Source organism: Syngnathoides biaculeatus, chromosome 8 (assembly GCF_019802595.1).
Source record: "Syngnathoides biaculeatus isolate LvHL_M chromosome 8, ASM1980259v1, whole genome shotgun sequence".
Taxonomy (NCBI): domain Eukaryota; kingdom Metazoa; phylum Chordata; class Actinopteri; order Syngnathiformes; family Syngnathidae; genus Syngnathoides; species Syngnathoides biaculeatus.
Window position 1 is genome coordinate 25735841 of NC_084647.1, and position 22213 is coordinate 25758053.

The window sequence follows — 22213 nt, forward strand, 5'->3', positions numbered from 1 at the left end:
AAAAAAGATATTTCACATTGTGTGTAATCTATTACACTTGTTTTTTTATTATATGCCTTCCAGAGAAAAGAGTGAATGAATAATAAATTGGTCATTAACTAAAGTGGCTCAAATAAAAAATAAAAAAAGGAGGAGGGGGGATAAGTGGTACCAAAATTCATGACTACAAGACGTGATCTCAAGTGCAGACATCTGTACGTTGGTGTGTAATTATACGCCTGTCTTGTTTGTGTTTTCTCAGCTGGGATTGAATTGGGACGCCAAAAGAACTCAAACCCATTTGGGGTTCCTGCAATGTTTCAGGTGGACGTCAAAGTACAGTACTCGAGGTCGGTTACGGGGGCCAACTCGGTGGGTGTGGCGTCCTGAGGCTTGGGCAGGACTGATTTGTTGGTGTAGATGTCGTCCACTGGGAGAAGGAACGTGACTGTTTTCGCCTTGGCTCTGCAGAGGAGAACAATTGAGGAGACTGCAAGCTGAAGGGACACTTTATTAGGGACACCTGAAGCTGAACAGAAATGTCACAAAAACCCTAAATTTGTTTCCGCACATTTTTGATTATGGAATGTTTCATACTTGCATTTTCCGATGGGGTGATATAGTTCCTGTTTGATTCAATCAGAGGAAGCTGAAGTCACAAGGGACCATCTTTATGGGATGGGCGAAGGCATCCATCCATCCATTTTCTTTGCCACTTATCCTCACAAGGGTCACGGGGAGTGCTGGAGCCTATCCCAGCTGTCATTGGGCAGGAGGCGGGGTACACCCTGAACTGGTCGCCAGCCAATCGCAGGGCACACAGCGACAAACAATCGCACCTCGGGGTAATTTAGAGTGTCCAATTAATGTTGCAGGTTTTTGGGATGTGGGAGGAAACCAGAGTGCCCGGAGAAAACCCCCGCAGGCACGGGAGAGAACATGCAAACTCCACACAGGCGATGCTGGGATTGAATCCGGGTCCTCCGAACTGTGAGGCCAATGTTTTACCAGCAGATCCACCGTGCCGACTGGGCAAAGACAACGGTTGTCAAATAAAGCAGGGATTCTAAATGTGAAACCTGAGCTCCCTCTCGTGGTATGCCCAAAAAAATCACTGCAGTACAGTTCGGTTGTATTGAACTTTAAAATTCAAAAAGTTCACATTTCATCTTTAAGAACCCTTCAGGCATTTAGAAAAGAAATTACGCAACATATTCTGATTGAGTGATTAGAAATATGCTTTTGATTGTCCTATATTTAACCCTAGAGAACCCAAGACATCCAAATCCTCTTTTAAATATGTGACCCCATGGGTTCTCTAGGGTTAAGCACAATGTTGATGTACAATAATATTGTATTCATTTACACTACTAACAACTTTTAAATATTCAGTTTAACTCAAACGAGAGACCCCAAATCCATGGGACAATTCATTAGGTACACCTGAAGTTGAAGTCGAACCTCAGTGGACATTTTGTTAGCGACGCCTAAAACGAGACGTCCGTGGAGATTTCATCAGAAGTAAAACAAAGCCCATTTATCATCACGCAGACATCAAATGAATGAAACATTCATAATAAAAGTGATTGAGCAGGTTTTTGATGATTTTACATCAGCAAGTGTTGTATAACTTACACCCAGAAACATTTCAGAACGATCGAGTGATCATTTTTCACAAACAGAGCATAATTCCCGTGATTTCCAAAACTGAGAAAGTTGGTTGAATTTTTTCAATTTTGAGGAGACAAGAACAAAAAAAAAAAAAAAGGATCTTGGTGGAAGGCAATCACAGAGTGAAGAAAGCCAAAAGCATGGACCACAATTCTATGTTGGAAAAGTAGTGAATTGTCGCCCTGTTAACTTTTGACCCAAGGTATGTGCTTCCCAAGGGAGGATTTTTCAGGAAGACTGATCCTTACATCATTGTACAGTAAACAGGTACCTAATGAAAGGACCATTGAGTGAAAACAAGAACAGCCCTCTTTTGTTTACCTGGTCTTGTGCACGTATTCCTGCAGAGATGTCTTTTTCCTCGCCGGGTCACTGGAGACCGAGTGATCAATGTCGCAGTTCCCATCGCAGACCTCCTCCTGCACCCGCCCCCATCCGAAGTGGCTCAGTCGCCCCGCGAGGTCTGCTGTCCCCTCAGACTGTGTCACGCCAGGCGGGCTGGAGTTCATGGAGTACCTCCGCACCGTCATGACGGTGTTGTCTGGGGAATGGGAACACAATGACATACCTACAAATAATATTTTAACATTACTTCCATATAAATCGAAGCGCTGTATATTTAATAATCAATGTGGGTATATTCTTGACTGGCTGGACAGATGTTGTAGCGATACCTTTACATTCCTCAAATTGTCTCTTTAGAATAGGCGCAGATGCGTTCCTCCTGATTGAGTTTTCCTGCTCTTCCTCTAAAAACACTTCCGGTGTCTGCTCCTGTTCTTGGTCCCCCTGATCCTTCGGGAGGGCCCGTTTCTGGGCGTCCAGCTTCCTGATTTCCTCCCGCATCTCCATAATGACCCGAGCCAGGCTGCGGGTGCCCTCCATGGAGTCGCTGCTACGCTGCCAGAACCAGGGCTTCCCGAAGAGCGCCGGGGGTTGTCGATGCGGGTCGTGCAAGGCGGGTTCTCGTTGCTGGCTGTTGCTTAACATGGTGTCCTTCTCTCGACAACGTGTGCAATCTCAGTGCAGATCTAGGCTGTGACTACTTTGGAGTCGCCGCCTACACAGCTGATCTGTCGCCGCGGAACAGATCCGCCACTCACCCTGGGGAGGATATTTTATTCATCAGCACCTGGGTCCGGTTTCTGGAAAACTACGCAGGGGTCCCGCATGGCACGTGGAGACCTGAATCCACACGGTCAATGCGGGCTTTGTGGTTCTGAATGCAACACATGGGGCAACTGCCATCAGTCGAGGTACTGTAGGTACTCTCGGGATAAACTCAATGTCATTTCATGCCCTATCATCATCTATTGCGGGTGGGTCTAGAACATGGCCCCCTTGATATAGAGGGATTAAATGCACAATACCATTCCGTATTACATTACATTACATTACCCGTGCTGAATGGCGCTGACTCCAAGCAACCCGAGCCACACATTAGGCAGTCTGTGGACGTCTGCGAGAAACACAATCGGTCTGATGGTCGCACACCACATCCGTGATGACGATGGTGGCTGGAGTTAGGGGACAGATTAGCGTGCGGAACAGACAGCAGGTCAGTGTGAAGAGATTGAAATGGAGGATTGCATTAGCGTATTATCATCAATGCACTCCACTCTGCAACCTTGACACCTGATCACTTCGATGCGGCACATAACTTCACTCTATTCGAGCCAATCTAAAGTGTGTCACTACTGTGCTAAGTAAGTCTACATATTTTCTAGCGAGCTGGAATCTGTTCCTGTTGATTTTGGCCATGGTACGCCCTGGACTGGCGATTACGATTCAGAAATATGGGAGGAAGCCAGAATATGGAATGCCAGAAGATGGTGGCAACTCAAAATAGGGAGGATTAGAAAAGAAGCGACAACCATAAAGCTTTCATATGCGCAATCATGATTCCATGTTACATAAATGAATACATTTTTCAACAAAGACAAATCACCACATGGGGCAGACCACTCAAACATGTTTGCAAACTCGTGTCACATTTTATGGGCAGACAAATGCATGTTTAAAGGTAAACAGTATACAGTAATTATTTCATTTTGTTAAATGTCACAAAAAGAGGATTTCTTTGAGAATTTTTGATTATTTTCTTCAAAGTGCCACTGTAATGAAATACATAATTTTTAGTATGTTATTAATGAAAAAAAAAAAACCGCAGCCGACATGGACCCATGCGTTTTTTCACCACAAAATATGTTTTTGACGTATACAGCTTTTTGTAACTCCCGCAATGAAAATCCTCTCGAGGGATTTGTTTTCGAGAAGAAGCAGGAAGTGACGTAAAGGACAGAAGCGTCCCCAAGTGGACTCGTTTCTTTCCATTAGTTTTACCTCCGGGAAGGTAGCTCGTTGTTCCTTCGTGTTAGCCAAAATGCCGGCTCGTTGCATTGCTGGACCTTGCTTGAACACTCAAGAGAATGGATTTACCCTTCATAAGTTTGCAAGAGACCCGGTTCGTCGTGAAAAATGGATTGCACGGGTGCACAGGACGAGAGCTTCCTTGGTTCCAAATGACAGGTAGGTGTGTATACAGCGACGCAAAAAAAAAAAATAATTAGTTTGGGGCGGACCATGTAATCGGTCTCTCATAACGTAACAAAATATCCGCATACGAAATGTGTCGATGTGCGCGTTGGTCGGCGTCGGGCTGCTGCGTTGCGTCGCTTCACGAGTGAAGGCTGCGCTTCGGACCTGCGGACGGCGGCTGCTCTGAAGAACGCTGCCACGATGCAGCAACGACAACGCAGTAAAGTGCCCCGGCTCGACTGTGTTGTTCATCACGTACTGTGGCGGCTATGAACAACCCCCTAAAGTACCCCAACTTGGCTCCATTATAAGCCACCACAGCGCCGAAAATGAGCCACACCGGCTGAGGCGCCGCATTCCCTGGGTCGGCTTCGGCAAAGGCTGCGCGTCGGGCTTGTGGACGGTGGTGGCTCATAAGAACGCAGCCGACAATCCCTCACTCAGCCGCGTTTGCCGACTACGCAGTAAAGCGCCCTGGCTCGATTCAGCCCATGTCAGTGCAGGACTTGTCTCACTGTGAATACTGACACTTTCTTACCAGCTTCAACCGGTATCTTTACAACGTCTTTAGCTTATTTTGTGGGGTTGATTTGCACATGTCAGAACAAAACACGTTCACCTATGGGACATTACTATGTTTATACTTGCATATAATATTTTGAACAGATGAACGTGGAACCTTCAAGCATCTGGAAATTGCACCCAAGGATGAGCCAGACTTGTGGACCTCAATGATTCTTTTGCAGATTTCCTGGAAGATTTCTTTTGATTTTCCCATGATTTCAAACAAGGAACCAGACTGACCTGAAACAGGAGTTGAGTCTGATTTGACTTCAGACAGTGACACAAAAAATGAAATGTGTGTTCTTGCACAGTATATGTAAACGTCTGGGTTCAACTTCAACTGTACATGTCAAATCATGATCTACACACTCAATATGCAACTATTTTTTATGGATTCAACACTTCAAAAACTCTCCATTGGTCGCAGTGTAAAGTTTGTCTGTGCCCAGCTATTGGCTGGAAACCAGTCCGGGTGTTATGGTGCCTCTTACAACAGTCAACGGGGATGGGCTCCCTAACGAGGAAATTGTGATAGAAAATGAATGGAAGTTTGTCTGAATCAATACAATAATCACACAATGATGACTATTTAACATTAACAAAATTTTATTGAAATGTTATACATAAAATTTTAGCTTTTTAAATCTTTTTTTTCAAGTCACCTAAACAAATATTCATATGTATATTTTATTTAAAAAAGGAAACATTTCAAATGTTTTAAATATTAATATTTCTTATATACAATTCAAAACAGTAAATAATAACAGTAACAATGCATTTAAAAATGTAACAAAACAATTTTTTGTTTTCTTTTTTTTATTGGTTCTGCTTGAACATGAGCTAGCTGATATTTGGAGTCATGTTAGCTAGGATACAAATTAGCACTGTGGAGCTGCTCTACATTCGAACACCAAGCAGAGTCGCATTCAGCTTTTCACATGCCGGATCAAAAAGAAAAGTTCTTTCTTCACATTAGCTTCAAAAGTTTTTTTTTTTTTTTTTTTTTTAAATGGAGATTTTCCTTCTTTAAAAAAAAAAAAAAAAGGACGCATGGAGAAGCTGAATGCACATCCAGCTCGGTAAGGTCACTGAATCTATAGGACAAGACTGTGGAGAGAAGGCCCGTGTGTGCGTGTGTGTCTTTAAGTAACATGTTTTTGCTTGCAGGTTTTTCCAGGGCTGCCTTTGTAGAACCAAAAATAAACGGAACCTACCGGTGCATCAGCTAATGCGACATTCAATGACAGGACAACAGACTAGCACAAGCACAGTCTACACACTTCTTCTTTCCTTGTCTTCTTCTACTACCACTTGCTGCACTCACAAACAAGCACAAGAGTCTGTCCTGGGAGCGTGAACTTCCTGTCAAATCTTTCAGCCGTTCAGAAGCCGCTGAGACGCTCCGTTCCTGGCTGTCTTGAGTGAGGAATCTGGACACAAGGAAGAACAAGGACGAATTGGAAAGATTGATTGGGTTGTGCATTTGCACCAAAAGTTCCAGGAAACGTTTTAGTTTTACAGGTATGCTTTGATATATGCTAACAAAATGTTTTTAACGAGATTTTTCATAAGAAAATGTTTGTAATGTCTTTTTTTTTAAATAAGAAAACAGGAATCTACAATATTGCACCTCATAAGATATCCAGTAATGACACAATGAACTAAAAAAATGATGACATACTTCTGCAATTTTTCTCGTGTGCACACCTTGGCGCAGTATATTACAGTGTGTGTGTGTATATATATACATATATATCCAGCCATCCATTTTCTTAGCCGCTTATCCCCACATGAGTCACGGGGGCGCTGGAGCCTATCCCAGCTGTCTATGGGGAGGAGGCCGGGTACACCCTGAACTGGTTGCCAGCCAATCGTAGGTCACATCAAGACAAACATCCGCACTCACAATCACACCCAGGGGCAATCTAGAGTGTCCAACTAATGTTGTATATTTTTGGGATGTTGGAGAAAACCGGACGTCCCGGAGAGATCCCATGCAGGCACGGGGAGGACATGTAAACTCCACACAGGGAGGGCCGGGATCGAACCTTGGACCTCAGAACTGTGAAGCCAACACTTGACAGCTGTCCACTATGCTGCCTGTTAAAGTACCGTAATTTCGGTCCTAGAAGCCGCAACTTTTTGCACACGCTTTCAACCCTGCGGCTTATGCAGTGATGTGGCTAATTTGTGCATTTTTTCTCACAGCCGCAAGGGGGCACACGAGCAGAAAAGGTAAGAGTGAGACTGGTGGAATATAATGTGCCGACGAAGTGACTTTTACCAGTATGTTTTTTTTTTTTAAACCGGCCCTGTAAGTACCACGCTAACGCGTTGCTGGTGTGTTATTGCCGCGTTGTTGTTGTTTTTTTTTTTTTTAAATGGCCCTGTTAGTGCTGTCCTGCCGTGTTGCTACTGTGTAATAGTCGCGGCTGTTCTTTTTTTTTTTTTTTTTTATTTAAACCAGTACAGTTCGTGCCGTGTTGTTGCAATGTCAAGCTAAGCTAAGGTATGAAAAGTCTATCTGTGTACCATTTTTCTTTGTAAATATGTTGTGTTTCAATGTGGGTTTCAATGTGGGCACTCGCGACTTTTACACATATGCGGCTTATGTATGTACCAAATGGTATTTCCTTTCCAAATGTACTGGGTGAGGCTTATAATCAGGTGCGCTCTGTCGGCCGGAAATTACAGTAATTGAAGACACTAAATTGTCCGTTAGCGCGAATGTGACTTTGGTTGTCCACAGTACATGAAGCTCTGCGATTGGCTGGTGACCCATCCAGTGTGCGCCCCACCTCACACTCATGTGTCGGCTGACAAACCCTAATGACCCTAATGACGAAAAGCGTTAGGAAATAATGACTAATTGAGACCGTAGGTCCAACACAATGGTTCTTTAAATGTTCCTAGCTGCGGGATGAAGTTCCAGTTGTGGAAAATGCCTTGAAATGCCAGAGAAGTGGGAAGTGAGTGAATATGAGCGTGATGACATACCAGTCTTAGACAAAGTGGAAAGAAAGCTGTTAGAGTGAGAGGTGCAGCTGGAAGCAAAAACACCTTTTTGCAGCTGCGAGTTGGAAGAAAAGTACACGGACAACAGTAACAGAAATAAAGATGAGAAGAATGGATTTTGCGTCAGAAATTGCTGCACGATACAAGACCAGACCTGCTCGTTCATGATGGTGCACAGTTCGCTGAGCATGTCCCTGTAGTGAGCTCTCATCTCTTCCTGGTACTCCAGCTGGTCCTCCTTGATCAGACGTTCATTCACATCCAACGCCTGGCCGCACGCTTCTGCAAACTGTCTGGATATATTGAAAAAAAAAAAGTACCTGACAATATTAATATACAGTATATTTAAAAACAAACAATTTAATGTCTAATAAAGCAAATTCGCCCCCAAATGATTTGGCAAAACAATAAAATGGTCTTCCACGAAAGGGCACAAGGTACTTTTAGCCCATGTATCCATATTTTATTATTCATACAACAGAAATATAAATTTTAAAAAATGAGTAAAACAGATAAACTGGCCCAGATTTCACACAAATTTTGAGAGTAAACTGTAAAAGATTATCATTATGTTACTATGCCATTTGAAACCACATATTTACATGCACTATGTAAAAAGATATATTCACTGTTCTTCCTCACTCTCTGACATGAAATCAGACATTTTATTACTGTTTTAGGTGAATTCAAATTCCAAAAATGATTTAGATCAGCTAAATTCTAGAAAAATTAGAAGAATTTTTCTTTTGACAATATCAGATTTACTTTACATACAAGTCAGACGTTAACGTACACTTACATTACTGTGTCTTTAAACAATTTGGGAAAACCCAGATGATGATGTCACATATCTGGAAGCGTCTAATGGGCTTATTGAGTTAATTACAGACACCCGAGGCTGTATTTAAAAGCACAATCAAAACTAAATTCACCTTTGTGTAATGAACATGGGAAAGTCAAAAGAAATCAGCAAAGATATCAGGAAGAGAATTATAGATTTGCACAAGTGTGGTTCATCGTTGGGTGCAATTTCTCGATGCCTGAAGGTGCCCCATTTAACTGTTCACATAATAATACAAAACCTGTGGGACTCTCCAGCCATCACAGCAGTCATAAAGGAGAAGAGTTCTGGTTTCCAGAGATGAATGTGCTTTGCACCAAATTGCGCGCGTCAATGCAAGAACTAAAGCAAAAGCAATGGAAATAAACGAAAAACATATCAAGCCACTTATTTTGTTCAGGTATTGTATTTGATTTGTGGTAAAAGATTGAGCAATTTTCCGGTTCTGTCTCTGAGCCATATCACTGTCTAGAGTTGCACATTTTGTCACCGCACTGAAAATAAAAGCCATTAATTCTATCATCGGTTGTGCATGATTAAAATGCGGTAAACTGGAGCAAGTTGCCCTCCTAAAAAATAATAGTTTTACTGAGTAAATTCTTGTGACTTTTCTTCAGTCTAGCAGGAGTAACACTATTGATGGGCTGCAATTTTTTTTTTACTTATCAAGCCAAACCTCCGACAGGTGTGCCACAATTTGGTAGGATTTTGGTCATACACATTTTGCGCTTTTATGTGTACGAATGTGAGTGAAGGTGCTGCATTTTAGCCTGGGTTGCATGTGGAAGTTACGGAGAGTCTTCGGTGCATGTACAGCACACTTTTTTTTCTAGTGTATTTATTTACAAAATCAAATGTGTAAGCTATTTATTTTTTAGATGGAATGTAGTAAGTAGTGTAATCCTACCTGAAGATCTCCTTTAGTAGTTTAACTTGGTTGTCCGGATACTTCTTGGCATTCTTCTCCTCTAAAAAGGCCCTGGCATACGCCATCGGGCCTGCATTGACCTGGGAAGTAACAATCACATAAGTCCGGTGCCAAAACAACCCATCGTGTGCTATACATGTACTGTATGTGTTTTGGAAGAGGCGGGGAAGACGGACTTTGGCACTGACGCTCCCTTGCAGTTTGAGCTGCAGTCGGATCATGTCCACCTCCTCCATGCTGCACAGCTGATTTAGCTCTGACACTTTACGAGACATCTCGTCGATGGCCACTTCGATGGGGTTCATCTCCGTACTCTGCTGCTCCGTCACCTGGATGCGCTTTTTGAGGTACGGGAAGCTGGAACTCGCTGAGGAGAGGCAGAGAAAGAAGCGCCACGTATCGAAAATGATGCTTCAGCAGATGACGTAGACTACACTGAGAAAAAAAATATCAGCAATTTCGATACGAGAATGGTTTGATTGACACATTCAGTGAGAAGAGTTCAAATATTTTCATTTGTCTTTGCACTACTGTATACACGACGAACTTCATCCACAATAACAGTCCTACAAAACTGAGGACAAAAGTGTTTTGCCCCCTTTTTTTAATACAGCTTTTTGTATGGGAACTCATCAGAAAGTGTCTGAGAGACTCTTTAACCACAGAACATTTAAATACTATCACATTAAATACTGATTTGTAATTGTAGTTGGTTGGTTGATTAGCTGATGAGCTAGTGGGCTGGTTATTTAGCTGCTTGATACAATGGTTAGTTGGTTGATTAATTAGTAGGGTAGTTGATAAGACAGTTGGTTAGTTAAAGTGAAAATATTTTTCCAAACCAACTTTTATAGTATTTGGGATGTAATGGGTACTAGCGAAGATCTCTGGCTACCTCGCCACATCCAAGCCAGCGCTGTCTTAGCCAAATGCGGATGAAGTGTATCCAAAACTGGGTCAAACTGCTGTGAAAGGGGCCTTTTCTAGACACTCATATGAAAAAACAAGATTATTTTTTTTAACACTGTTATACAAAGTCCATGTTACAGAGTCACTCGAGGAGGACTAAATAGGTAAAATATGGGACCTTTAAGATGATGAGGAACCTGGTAAGTTGGTTGAAGGGGTTGTTAGTTTGTAAGTTAGTTGGTAAGTTAGTGTGTTGGTTAATTAAATCGTGGTTTGTTTGTTAGTTGGCTGGTAAATTGTTTGGTAAGATTCTTGATTGGCTAGTTGCTTTTGTTGCTACACTGGTTGACAAGTTGGGTAGCTAGTCTATGAATTGATTAGCAAGTTAGTCAAGTCAATTGGTCAGATGATTAGTTAAGATGATTACAGTAGTTAGATGGGCTTTGGTTGGGGAGGTAAATTGATAACTTGATTGGTTATTTGATTTATCAATTAGTACTCTAAGTCAGGTGGTTACTTAAGCTCATTTGTTAGATGGATGGTTGGTTGGTTGGTTGGTGAGTTAGCATGCTGGTAAGTTGATCGATTGGTTAGTTAGTTGGGTGGTTAGGCAGTTAGGCAGACTGTTCATTGTTTAGTTATTTATTTTGCAGGAATGCACAAAACTACAGAAGAAACATCAGCCATATTTATTAAAATGGGACGTGGTTTTGGGACAAGGGAGAGTCTGCTCAAAGTGGGGTCAAGCGGGACAGTGAATCACCAATTTTGGAATGCTTATTACCAGCCTTAATAGGCCTAAATTATCAATGTGATTTCCTGTTGAACAGGTTTAGGGATGTTTAACACTTTGGTTTCTCTTTAGTACACTGCTTAAATTTTGTAACCTTTATTGGTCCTGTAACGGGGAAATGTGCAAAAATATTTGAATGATGTCGTTGGAATCGGTGTACTTAATGTTGTGACCCGTGAGTGTACGTTGCAAATCGGGAAAGCGCTCACTGGTCAAAATAGTCCGCCTCTTGCACTGCTCCTCCACGTCGCCATGTTTCTTCCCAGAGAGGGTGAATGGCGTCTCGAACACAAACCGGTTGATGTTGTGATGCCTCTCGAAATCTGTCCTTTTGTCCTGCTGTTCTTTCTCGTCAAAGTATGGCAACACGTACGTCACCTGAATGTACGCAAACTTTGGGTCCAGGTCTTTGGGGTTGACCTATTGGAGAAGAACTGACCTATGAAGCTCTCTGTTATTTTCTACTTTACAAATCATTTAGATGAGATACCTTATTGGAATCCTGGATCATTTTGACATTATCGGCTCCGAATTTGTCGGAGTAGAGTTTAAGCAATCTCTGGGAGATCTCAGACAGACCAGTCAGCTTCGGCTCTTTGTAGATGAACTCCTTGCTCTCCTCCTCCTCAAAGAAACCCTACCGGTACACAGAGACACACACGCACAACACTAACTGTGTTACATTACAGTACATGACATTTTTGCTGTTGTGTTACAATCTGGGAAATGATGTTAAAAGTCCAAAAATAAATTGGGTTTCTTGATAGTCACTTTCTGTCCGCTCTTGTTGTTGAGGAGGGTAAACCGACTTTTAGATTAAAGGGAGTCATATGGAACACAGCAAACTTTAGATAAACCTTCAAATGGGTGAGTTTTATATAGAGTTAATAGTTGCAAAAGGAGAGGAGAGGAGCAACGTTGTTCGCAAGCAAACAAAACAAAGAGACTGTAAGACTTACCGCAATCTTGTTATAGAATGTAATAAAAAAGGAAGAAAAGAGCAAACAGAGAAATTAAAGACACTAACTCTATATTATAGAATAATGCTGAGCATTTTAAGATGCTCGAATCTTGTAATGAAGATCATAAAAAAGCTGTATAAAACAAATTTGCACTATAATACAGTGGACGTCGTGTGTGGGAACTGCATTGTATCAAAAAAGGGTTTGAAATATTTTTATTTTTTTTCTGTGGCAGATGAGAAGGAGAGATGAGATCAATCAAGCAATGGAAAGTGAATTGTGTTTTGACTATTTTGGTTGCCTTATAGATCTACTTGAGAGAGCTCTCGCTCAGTATAATGCAGAATATTGTGAGAACACTTGAAATGACCACAATAACATTCATCACTGCTCCAATCTTATTTTACAGATTTTCCTGATCCAAAGAGTGTCACAAGCTGGTCTGTTGGTTATCTTCAACTCACTAAAATTGAGAGTTGGCCAAAATACTCTCACTCTGTACTTAAGTAGTCGTACCAGATACAGTGTTTTGGGTAAAAGTAGAAACAATGATTTAACTCCTTTACTTATGTAAACGTAAAACAAAGTAAAGTGTAAAAAATTGGAGACAGAACAGATCCAGGTGAAAAAGATTTGATTTTTTTTTAAATGTCATGTCATGTTTATGTATACTAACGCACTTCATAAACCAAATTTAACAATAAAAGAACACTTTCACTTGATGGCACTCAAAGTAGTAATTCCTCACTTGTCCATAGAAAGCTACACGGTAGTAGCGTCCAAATAGCCGTTTCTCCGAGTTCACCACCTCTGTAACCTTCAGGTAAGAGCGGTGGATGTCGTAGTACAGCTCTGACAATCTCTGCGGACAGAAAAAAAAAAAAACATTAAACTGATCACTTCATTAGTTGTTCCTAAAGGGGAATTCCAGCGCTTTGCATGAACAATGTATCCAATAGGTCATGTAATACAGTATGTACTCTATTTTGACAATGTGATGTTAAATCCTCTCTCATTTAACAGTGTTTTGAGAAGATTATTATTGATGATTACTAATTTTCAGGGGCGCTGCCATTTTCGCGAGTCACATGACTTATACGTGCGTGGATGTGCCCGAATGTGATGTGTACCTTGCTGCAACAAAGGCTCGATTACATTGTGCCCAGAGCTGATTTCTCAGATTTATCCTCATCTGATGAAGAAATAGCAGTACCGGTTGATCGGGAAGACGGAGGAATACTTCCATACAGATTTGAACCTGTGGCTGTAAATATTGTTCAATATTTGGATGGTTCTTGGGGCGGAATGACGCCTGAGTCTGACTGCTCTGAGGGCTACGCGCGGGACGTAAGTGTGTAAACACAGCCGCGGATGGTTCTTCTGACAGGAATGGCGCGGAGTCTGACGAGCGAGCTACGGCGGCAGGCCGCGACGCCGAAGCTCGGCTCGCTCGTCAGACTTGAGTCAATCTGATCCGAAGAACCATTTGCAGCTGCTGGCAGGAGCTCCGGGGGCCTTTGTTGCTGAGCTTCGGCTCGCAGACTCCGCGTCATTCCTGTCCGAAGAACCACCCGGGGGCCTTTGTTGATGCACATACGTCCCATGCGTAGCCCTCAGAGTAGTCAGACTGCGGCGCCATTCCACCCGAAGAACGATCCAAATATTGAACATTATTTAGAGCCACAGGTGAAAATCTGTATGGAAGTATTCCTCTGTCTTCCAGATCAACCGATACTGCTATTTCTTCATCATATGAGGATAAATCTGAGAAATCAGCGCTGGGCATAATGTAATCGAGCCTTTGGTGCGCACCTTACATGTCACATCCACGCACGTAAGTCATGTGACTCGCGAAAATGGCAGCACCCCTGAAAATTCGTAATTGGCGATAATAATCTTCTCAAAACACTATTAAATGAGAGAGGATTTAACATCACATTGTCAAAATAAGAGTACATATTACATGACCTATTGGATAGATTGTTCACGCAAAGCACTGGAATTCCCCTTTAAAATAGCTCCAAAATATTAACTGGAAATTCCTTTAAAAAATTAAATATAACTGAACTATATCCAACAAAGGTACTGCACTGGATTTAAAAAACAATGACGACACAGGAACATTATGCACATTTTGAAAAGTGAATGCAGGGATTATTCACATACCACTAGATGGAGCCCGCGTGTCACTAAATCACTGCAATCATTATACTGTACCTTGAAGTCTCGCCTCTTCTCAAAAACAACAATGACAGGTTTGTTGATGTCAGCGATGAGTTCATGTCTCTCCGATTTCCACAGGTAGTCCACACACAGCTCCAGCTGCTCCACCAAGGTGTCCTACACACAACATAGAATTACATTAACAGCAAAACAACGTTCGTAGATGTGAGCATAAGGTTCATACAATACCTCAGTATAGGGCGTGTCTTGTGTACCCGTGTCTTCCTTCATGGCTCCCTCTTCCTTGACATTAGGACTGATGCACATGAATGCAGCCCAGCCCAGAGAAAACGATGCTGGGGTTGTGGAAATGATGAAAAGGATCTTAGGGTGGGTTTATGGTTCATTGAAACATTGTCCAGTCGCACGTGGGAGAAGCATTCATGGAAACTTGTGTGCTTTGGTTAAATACATAACATGTAATTGTCTTTGTTCTATCTTTAGTTTAACTGAGAAAGGCAATTAATTGCTTGAAGTGTCTTTTTAAGAACTGTTAACTATTTTCCCAAACTTCTGCTTGTTGTCAATTGAGCTGAACCACTATGGAGCACTCGTTTCACAATTCTTTGCTTACAAGTCATGAGAAAAAAAAAATCAGCTGAGTGAGGACATACGTACGTTAACTTAAGACATAAATAGTGCTTTGCTGAAATCTTTTTTTTGGAGGGCCTGGGGAAATTACTTGTAGATTTTCTGTATTCATGGTAATGCTTGGTCCTGAGCCCACTGTGAACACTGGGGGTAAACATTAGCTTCACAGATGCCATGTACAATCATACACAACACATGGTAGTGTATTCTGGATCAGGTCGGGATCTATTCATAGTGCAGCACTTCTCAGTTCACACGGACGACGTAATCAGTGTTTAACTGAGGCAGGGCATTGCATGCATTCCTTGTATTTGCTCTCAGTATTAACAGTAAAGCCACTGTAACTGACTGCACCAAACGTCTTTGAAAGCATCGCCAGTCACCTGTTAAACATCATCACACTTCTTCCCATCATCCCTTGTGTCACCATCACAAAATCCTGACCCAAACATTACCCAGGCGCACACACTCACTGTCTTGGGCTCGGGAGGTGGTTAGTAAGGAGCTACATTTAAAGACGGGACTTTCTTCAGGAGACACGCTGGATATCCGGGTCTTGTCTGCTCTCCAGTAGCCTGTTTGGTAGGAGGAGGGGGAGGGGAGGAGGAGGAGGATGCAGGTTTACATTTTTTTTTAATGTCCACAAGCAGATAGTTGGCTTGTGTTCATCACATGCAGGCAGGGCATGGAGAACTAGGTCAGACATAAGACATGAAGAAGAAGACACAGGGATGAGGTGACATGCAATATGTTAGTCTCTTTATTCTACAGGAAGTCAGCAGAAGGAATCACAGAGCTGTGCCAGCAAGGGAATCCATTTTCATTCTCTGTGGCATTCATTCTCTTTCAAAGGCATTCAAATGTGTTCAATGCAAGCATACAGGACAAGTGACCACCGCTCTTTCCGCAATGATGACTCGATTGCACGACCTTGCAGTGTGGGTGTTAGCAAAGAAAGAGAAAATGGTTGCTTGATAATGATCATTTCTAGGTTAGATGTGACTGTGTCGGAAAAGATGCAGACTAGAGAAATGTTATATGAACAAAACTATTGAGACATACTGGATCCCTTAGCTGTCCTTTAAGAGTAATTTTTCAACATTGTGATTCATTTATGCACAACTGGTTGTGTTTGGTGTGGAACCGCTTGAGGGCCCTGACCTCAACCTCATCAAACCTCACCATATATCTCACAAAATGTCTTCCTGAAGAGTGGTATCTTTTCAACTCCACTAGCTGTTTGCTGTCCCAATACTTTTAAACATATGGTGTGCATCAGCATACACAGAAAAACCATGCGAAAAGACGGCGCTTGCAGGAGCATGTGCACACTCACCTCTTCTCTTAAGCGACTCTGCAATCAGGGCAGAGATGTGAATGTAGCACATGGCGGCCTAAAAAAAAAAAAGGATACATTCATCAGTATTAAATGCTATTTGACTCATTTCTATCCATGAAATTACTATGACGGTTGTCCTAATTACAGTTGCGGGAGTGCTGGATCCTATCCCAGATAACTTTGGGCGAGAGGCGGCGTACCCCCTGGACTGGTCGTCTGGTAATCAAGGGGTGCATGTTATAGAACATGCATTGCCACTTATATTATATATCCCAAGGGAAATTTTTCAAAACAAGAATATTTGTGGTTGAGGAGCACATTTGATTTTTTTTTTTTTTTTTTTTATAAATTGGACAAACAGGCCAGGATGAGGTCATTTAAATTTAAAATGACGACATAAAATTGTTTATTTTATTTAACCAAACCAACTTTTTCTAGTATCTGGGATTAATATTGTCTCATGGTGCCTCAGTAAACATTTGAAATATGAATTAAAATCAACCAGACATTCCTGAGTTCCAGGTCTTTTTCTGCCAAGAGGCCTAAAAATCTGCTCATTTGAATTTCTCAAGCTTATGGATGTGACTAACGAAGTTCTTTTCCTGTCCTAGTAAAAACATTCCAAGTCCCCACATTCAGTCCTGGGTCTGTGCTTTCCACTTTTCGTTCTGCTGAAAAACCCGTTTCCAACTCTTCTTTGTTTTCAACCCACAGTAGCTGAACATTATGAAATAGAGAAAACCTATGCAAGAGAACATGCAACTCCACGAATGACCAAAGTGCCAAAGGTCTCTTGAAAGTACCTCGGAGAGATCCCCATTGCGGACGTGGACCTTGGCCATGCTCTCCAGCCAGGTGCGGCGCAGCTCGGGTGTGCTGGCATACGAGTTGGCCAAACTGTATTGAAGGTCCACCAACATTTCCGGATCCTTCTCGTGCTCCTTCATCTGAGCTGTGGCCATCAGCACTGTCCTGACCCGCTTGGTCAGGTCTTTGACCTCTGCCGGGAAGGGAGAATTCTACAGGACAAAACAAAGTACATTTTTAGTACACTCATCGGATGGCAGTGACAGAATTGGGGACACGTGCACAAATGTATTATGATACAGTGCGAGAGGTCCAACCAAAAAAAAATCTTTTTACAAACAGAAGACTTCCACCATGGCCAGACAATTCATATATCCATCTGTTTTCTGAACTGCTTATCCTGACTAGGTTTGCGGACGTGCTAGAGCCTACGCCAAGAATTTTCAGGTGAGATCCGAGGTACACCCGGAACTGATTGGCAGCCAATCACAAGCCACATATAAACAAACAACCATCTGCACTCACATTCATTCTTACGGGCAATGAGGCCCACCTGAGAGCAGGACTGTGGATGGGAAACCAACCACACCGAGGGTGACCCAGGGTGGTCTATTGGCCTCATAGAAGTGCAAGAAAACCAGCTATTTGATGTAGTTTGCACCAAAAACACTGAACCACGAGGAATTGTTTCACATACCACACTTTAAAAATCCATCCATCCTTTTCTTTGCCGCTTATCATCACAAGGGTCGCGGGGAGTGCTGGAGCCTATCGCAACTGTCAACGGACAGAAGGCGGGATACACCCTGAACTGGTTGCCAGCTAATTGCAGGGCACATAGAAACAAACAGCCGCATTCACAATCACACTTAGGCGCAATTTAGAGTGTCCAATTAATGTGGCATGTTTTTGTGATGTGGGAGGAAACCGGAGTGCCCAGAGAAAACCCACGCAGGCATGGGGAAAACATGCAAACTCCACACAGGGGAGGTCCATGATTGAACCCGGGAATTCATAACTGTGAGGCCAACGTTTTCCAGCTCAGCACCGTGCTGCCACTTTAAAAATCACTGCCCTAATATATTCAACCTGACCGGCTTCACCTTGAGTGGCGCATCTCCGTTGGCAAAATTATTCACAATGGCCAGGGACTGTTGAAATCTGGAGCCTCCAATGCCAGCATCGGCTATCAACTGGCTCACTGCCTTGATCACCTAAAGCGGGCAAGAAAAGACAAAAGGTTTATTGACAGTTGTGCGCAATGGGAAGAATGGAGGGATTTTCTCGGTGCCCTTACCTGAAGATGTGAGCGCACTATCGACTTGCCCTTGGTAAATTCAAAGTTTTTTCTCATGACAAAATAGAGCAGGGCCGCCGCCTCCGTCTGCGTGGAGGTGGAGCGATGGTTGCAGCATTTGAGGATCTCATAGCACAGGCAGCCACAGAGGTCTGCCTTGCCTTGGAAGAAAGCACTGGGGAACTAACAGGGAGGGAGGAAAAATTATATCGGAAGTGTTTCACAGTGGATTCATTGACTGATATACGAGACCTTTTGTACAAAGAGCCTGAGGGCAGCGAATATGTGGCGAAGGGTGGTAGTTGATTGGTTGATCTGAAAGAAGAGCAAGTAGGTGTCCAGCACCTTCTTCATCAGTGGGTTCTGGCCATCATCCAGCAGCAGCTGCTTCTGAAATGATATGCGAGAACATTTTCAACATGTTAGGGAAACATGTTTTATTGTTGCGTAGTACTACCGCCATTAACCTAAACAAGTTCTTAAGGAAATTGTAAAATAACAACTAAATACAAAAATTCAGGAATGAGTAAAATGAAATACAGTCCATTTATTTTCATTGAGCAGACACCCGCTTGTCATGGTTAGACACATTATAATAGCATTGTAAAATATATATATATAGGGGAAAACCAAAAAAAAATGCACCATTCATAAAAATAGAACGCGCCTTGTAAGACTGGGACCATTTTTCTTTAGTGAAATCAGAATCCCCCCCGACCCCCCAAAAAAACAAAAAACTAAGTTTGAACATCTCTGTGATTTTCAGTTAGAGAGTCTGGTGTCATTTCAGGATGTGGGCTTTTAAAAAGACCACACACACCTTGTGATGGTGAACAAAGAGCTCCAGAACATCCAGCACAGTGAGCGCCACCTCAGTGGACAAGTTAGCCTCAACATCAGTGGGACTCAGACTGTCCCCATCCTGGATATTGCTATCTGAAAGTCAGTCAAAGAGAGCAGAATTTAGCAACGTCAATGAAATGTTCTCAATAGTTTGGGGAGAAATGACTAACCGGACTCCATCATCTGCAGAAGTTTGGGATTGGTCAGGGCGTTCTTGCCCCGGATGATGGGCATGGTTTGGGAACGAGCTTGTCTGTGGCCCTCCCCACCGGAAGAAGCCATCCTGTTGGCGAAATAAGCAGTTCGCGTTGATAGGATTGCAGTGATCTGTAACCTGCCAAACACTCACTGGACTTTTATTAGGTACGCCAGGACAATTCAATGAAATGAAATACAATCAAAAATGAGTTTTTTTATACCCTATAATAGTCTAATAAAACAAGGCACAGCAATAGATCACAAAAAAGCACAGGGGACATGCTGAGAACAATTACACACGAATACAATAAGGTGGTCACATCACTGATGAATAAATGTATATTTTAGCCTGATTTTGCTTGCAGTACAATTTGTATCTGAGGTTTTGTTGTAATTTAAAAGACGATTTTATATGTTAAAGAAGCTGTGTCATTGTGGCTCAAGCGGCTGGTTACCATTGTGGCAGGAGGCTTGAGGGCTGGGAGGGGTGGTTAGGGACCTTCACGGTGCCATTGGCGTGCGTGGACTGGGCCAGCTTTAGCGCCGCTGCTAGCTTCCTGTTCACGAGCCAATCACATCACACCTAACATTAGTAGGGCTTAGTTGAGTGTCATGTTAAGTGTGCAGTGTGTAAAAAAAAAAAAAAACATCTGTCTAGTGCAACTAGGGTATGGAATCTGCAGATTTTCGCAAAACACTTTACACATACTGCATTAAGGTGGAAAAAATGTCAAGTTTGACCCACAGTAGAGTCTAATGTGTAACTTTAGTTCAAAGGACTCGAGTATGTTAGTGGTGAGAAGTTGCCTGACAATGACATTAATAGACGGCACCGCAGGGGAAGGCTGAAAATCAGTTGAAGTGTATTGCAGATCAACAACAAAAATGCTTAAAATGTATGGTGCTACTGGTTGATGTCTCAATGACACCAGACCACACGCCATTGTAAAAAGAAAAAAATAGTGGCTTGGTAAAACTGAATGGAAATACAAATAGTGCAGCAAGCCATGAGGTAGGAGGAAACAGGCAACACACACATACCGGCCACGTGAGATACACCTCATTTCTCATTTAAGAATAACAAATTAGTTGAAGTAGCGAACGACACAGCTAAACCCAAATGGACTGGGCTGTGCAACTAGATTTCATGAGGTGCCTATCGTCAGGAAATACACTATATAGTAATTTGAAATTTGAATTGCAGATGACCATATGTTACACTTTATAGTAATACTTTACAGTATAATTTCCCATGCATTTGGCTAAAAAGGGAAGTCTGGAGAGTTTCTGACATTGAAATCTGCGAGTGCAGTCAATTAAAATTGACAGTCATTGCCAAGAGATTTTCAAATATCCCTGTATGATTTGTAAAGCGACATAGGCCATTGAAATTCACTTCGTAATGGAGTAGTAAAGAATGTGGCACCTCAAAAGAGTGTCTCCTGATAAAGGCACAACTTTTGATGCAACTCAGTGCTTGTGTATCTAATGTTGTGGCCAGTGACTATACGTACAGTATGCAGCTATCACATGCAAATGAGGAAATGATCACTTTATGCAAAGACAATCAATCAATGCACAGTCACGTGTACAATGAGGCATGCTTGTGGCACAAGTATAGAACATACAGTGATGTATGTCTATATTGTGCACGTGTAAGTAACATCAATTTAGTCATTGGTTGAATTAATTAACTGAATGGTTAGTTAGGCTGGAAACACAGCCAGTGTAATTCATCCCTGGGCAACTTCAACTGGTGGGTGCACACAGTCGGCCTAACATCAAACAAGGCGAACAGCGAGGCAGACACAGGGCGTGTATCCCCCTTGGCTCGCTATCACAGATGAATGTTAAGTAGCTCGCAGCCCCCCAGATGGGCTTCGTTACATCTGAGCGTGAGCTCGGCTTCCAGCTATCTTTACTCGCTTAATGCTCGTGGTGCGGTATAAGCCGCATGTTCTTTCGGTCTCGCTGAGAGTGGGAGCTAATTTAATTAGCTGTGGTGGAACTAGAAGATGGAGGGAGAAGTGCCAGTGGCTCGGTTCCAGTAGTCTTGCACACATGCAGTCAGGAAAACAACCCCCACAGTTTGCTTGCCAAATACTACACTACAATATCCAGCTGTGATTTCCACACAACAGCAAGACGCCCTTCCCCGTTTTCATCGCTCATTTCTCATCTCAAGCGTGCAGACGCATACACGATACACATCAGTGCTCCTGCTTCACCCGTGTTTGCATGCGCTTCATGAATTATACATGCTTCTGCCATTATGAGTATGTATGTCGACTTAATAAGACGACGGCATGTGTGCAGCGTGGTTGCAATTAAAAAGGAGCGGCCCTCCTGTTTGTCGTACCTGGCGATGTGGCGCTTGCCCATGAAACGGAAGTGCTGCAGACAGAGCCTGAGTAGAGGCATAACAAAGAAGAAAATGCAGAAAAACTTGTGATGAATCAAAAGGACAATTCTTGACCCAAACCAAAAGCCGAAACTGTGGAACTGAAAGAAATGATCATTAAAAAAAAATGCAACACGAAGTGATCGAGAGTCATTCAAATATAAAAATACATTCAATCCCCCAATTACTAATGTTAAATTATGACAATTATTAGTAAATTGCATTCATGGCTATGGCTGGAGAGCTGCCAAACAATAGCAGTTCACTTTCACAACCAACTGGATGTCGAAATTTGAAAAATGTCAAGAATGTTA

The 22213-nt window shown here is 42.4% G+C and overlaps 2 protein-coding genes across 4 annotated transcripts in view; both read right to left on the bottom strand.

The window, feature by feature from the left end:
- Positions 1-58: 58 nt before the first annotated feature.
- Positions 59-3457, bottom strand: LOC133505055 (uncharacterized). 2 transcript variants are annotated; one of them, XM_061827929.1, is made up of 4 exons: positions 3049-3457; positions 2325-2754; positions 1972-2191; positions 59-444 (listed from the first exon to the last, which is right to left on the bottom strand). In XM_061827929.1, the coding sequence occupies exons 2-4, from the start codon at positions 2638-2640 to the stop codon at positions 300-302; spliced, it is 681 nt and encodes a 226-aa protein (XP_061683913.1). In that variant the 5' UTR covers positions 2641-2754; positions 3049-3457; the 3' UTR covers positions 59-299. The 2 variants fall into 2 exon arrangements, with proteins under 2 accessions (XP_061683913.1, XP_061683915.1); XM_061827931.1 differs by having other exon boundaries at positions 2325-2869.
- Positions 3458-5782: 2325 nt separating this feature from the next.
- Positions 5783-22213, bottom strand: part of dock10 (dedicator of cytokinesis 10) — a 55622-nt gene continuing 39191 nt past the window's right edge. Inside the window, exons 38-57 of one of the 2 annotated variants that reach the window (XM_061826766.1) lie at positions 21858-21905; positions 19954-20055; positions 19471-19583; positions 19278-19393; positions 18710-18847; positions 18458-18640; positions 18264-18374; positions 17157-17372; positions 16351-16408; positions 15488-15589; positions 14613-14719; positions 14418-14540; positions 12949-13062; positions 11729-11875; positions 11448-11658; positions 9713-9903; positions 9516-9616; positions 7922-8060; positions 7750-7822; positions 5783-6182 (exon numbers count right to left, since the gene is read on the bottom strand). In XM_061826766.1, coding sequence (XP_061682750.1) covers positions 6127-6182; positions 7750-7822; positions 7922-8060; positions 9516-9616; positions 9713-9903; positions 11448-11658; positions 11729-11875; positions 12949-13062; positions 14418-14540; positions 14613-14719; positions 15488-15589; positions 16351-16408; positions 17157-17372; positions 18264-18374; positions 18458-18640; positions 18710-18847; positions 19278-19393; positions 19471-19583; positions 19954-20055; positions 21858-21905 — 2449 coding nt within the window. In that variant the 3' untranslated portion in view covers positions 5783-6126. The remainder of the gene's footprint in view (positions 6183-7749; positions 7823-7921; positions 8061-9515; positions 9617-9712; positions 9904-11447; positions 11659-11728; positions 11876-12948; positions 13063-14417; positions 14541-14612; positions 14720-15487; positions 15590-16350; positions 16409-17156; positions 17373-18263; positions 18375-18457; positions 18641-18709; positions 18848-19277; positions 19394-19470; positions 19584-19953; positions 20056-21857; positions 21906-22213) is intronic. The other variant, XM_061826765.1, reaches the window with a different exon arrangement.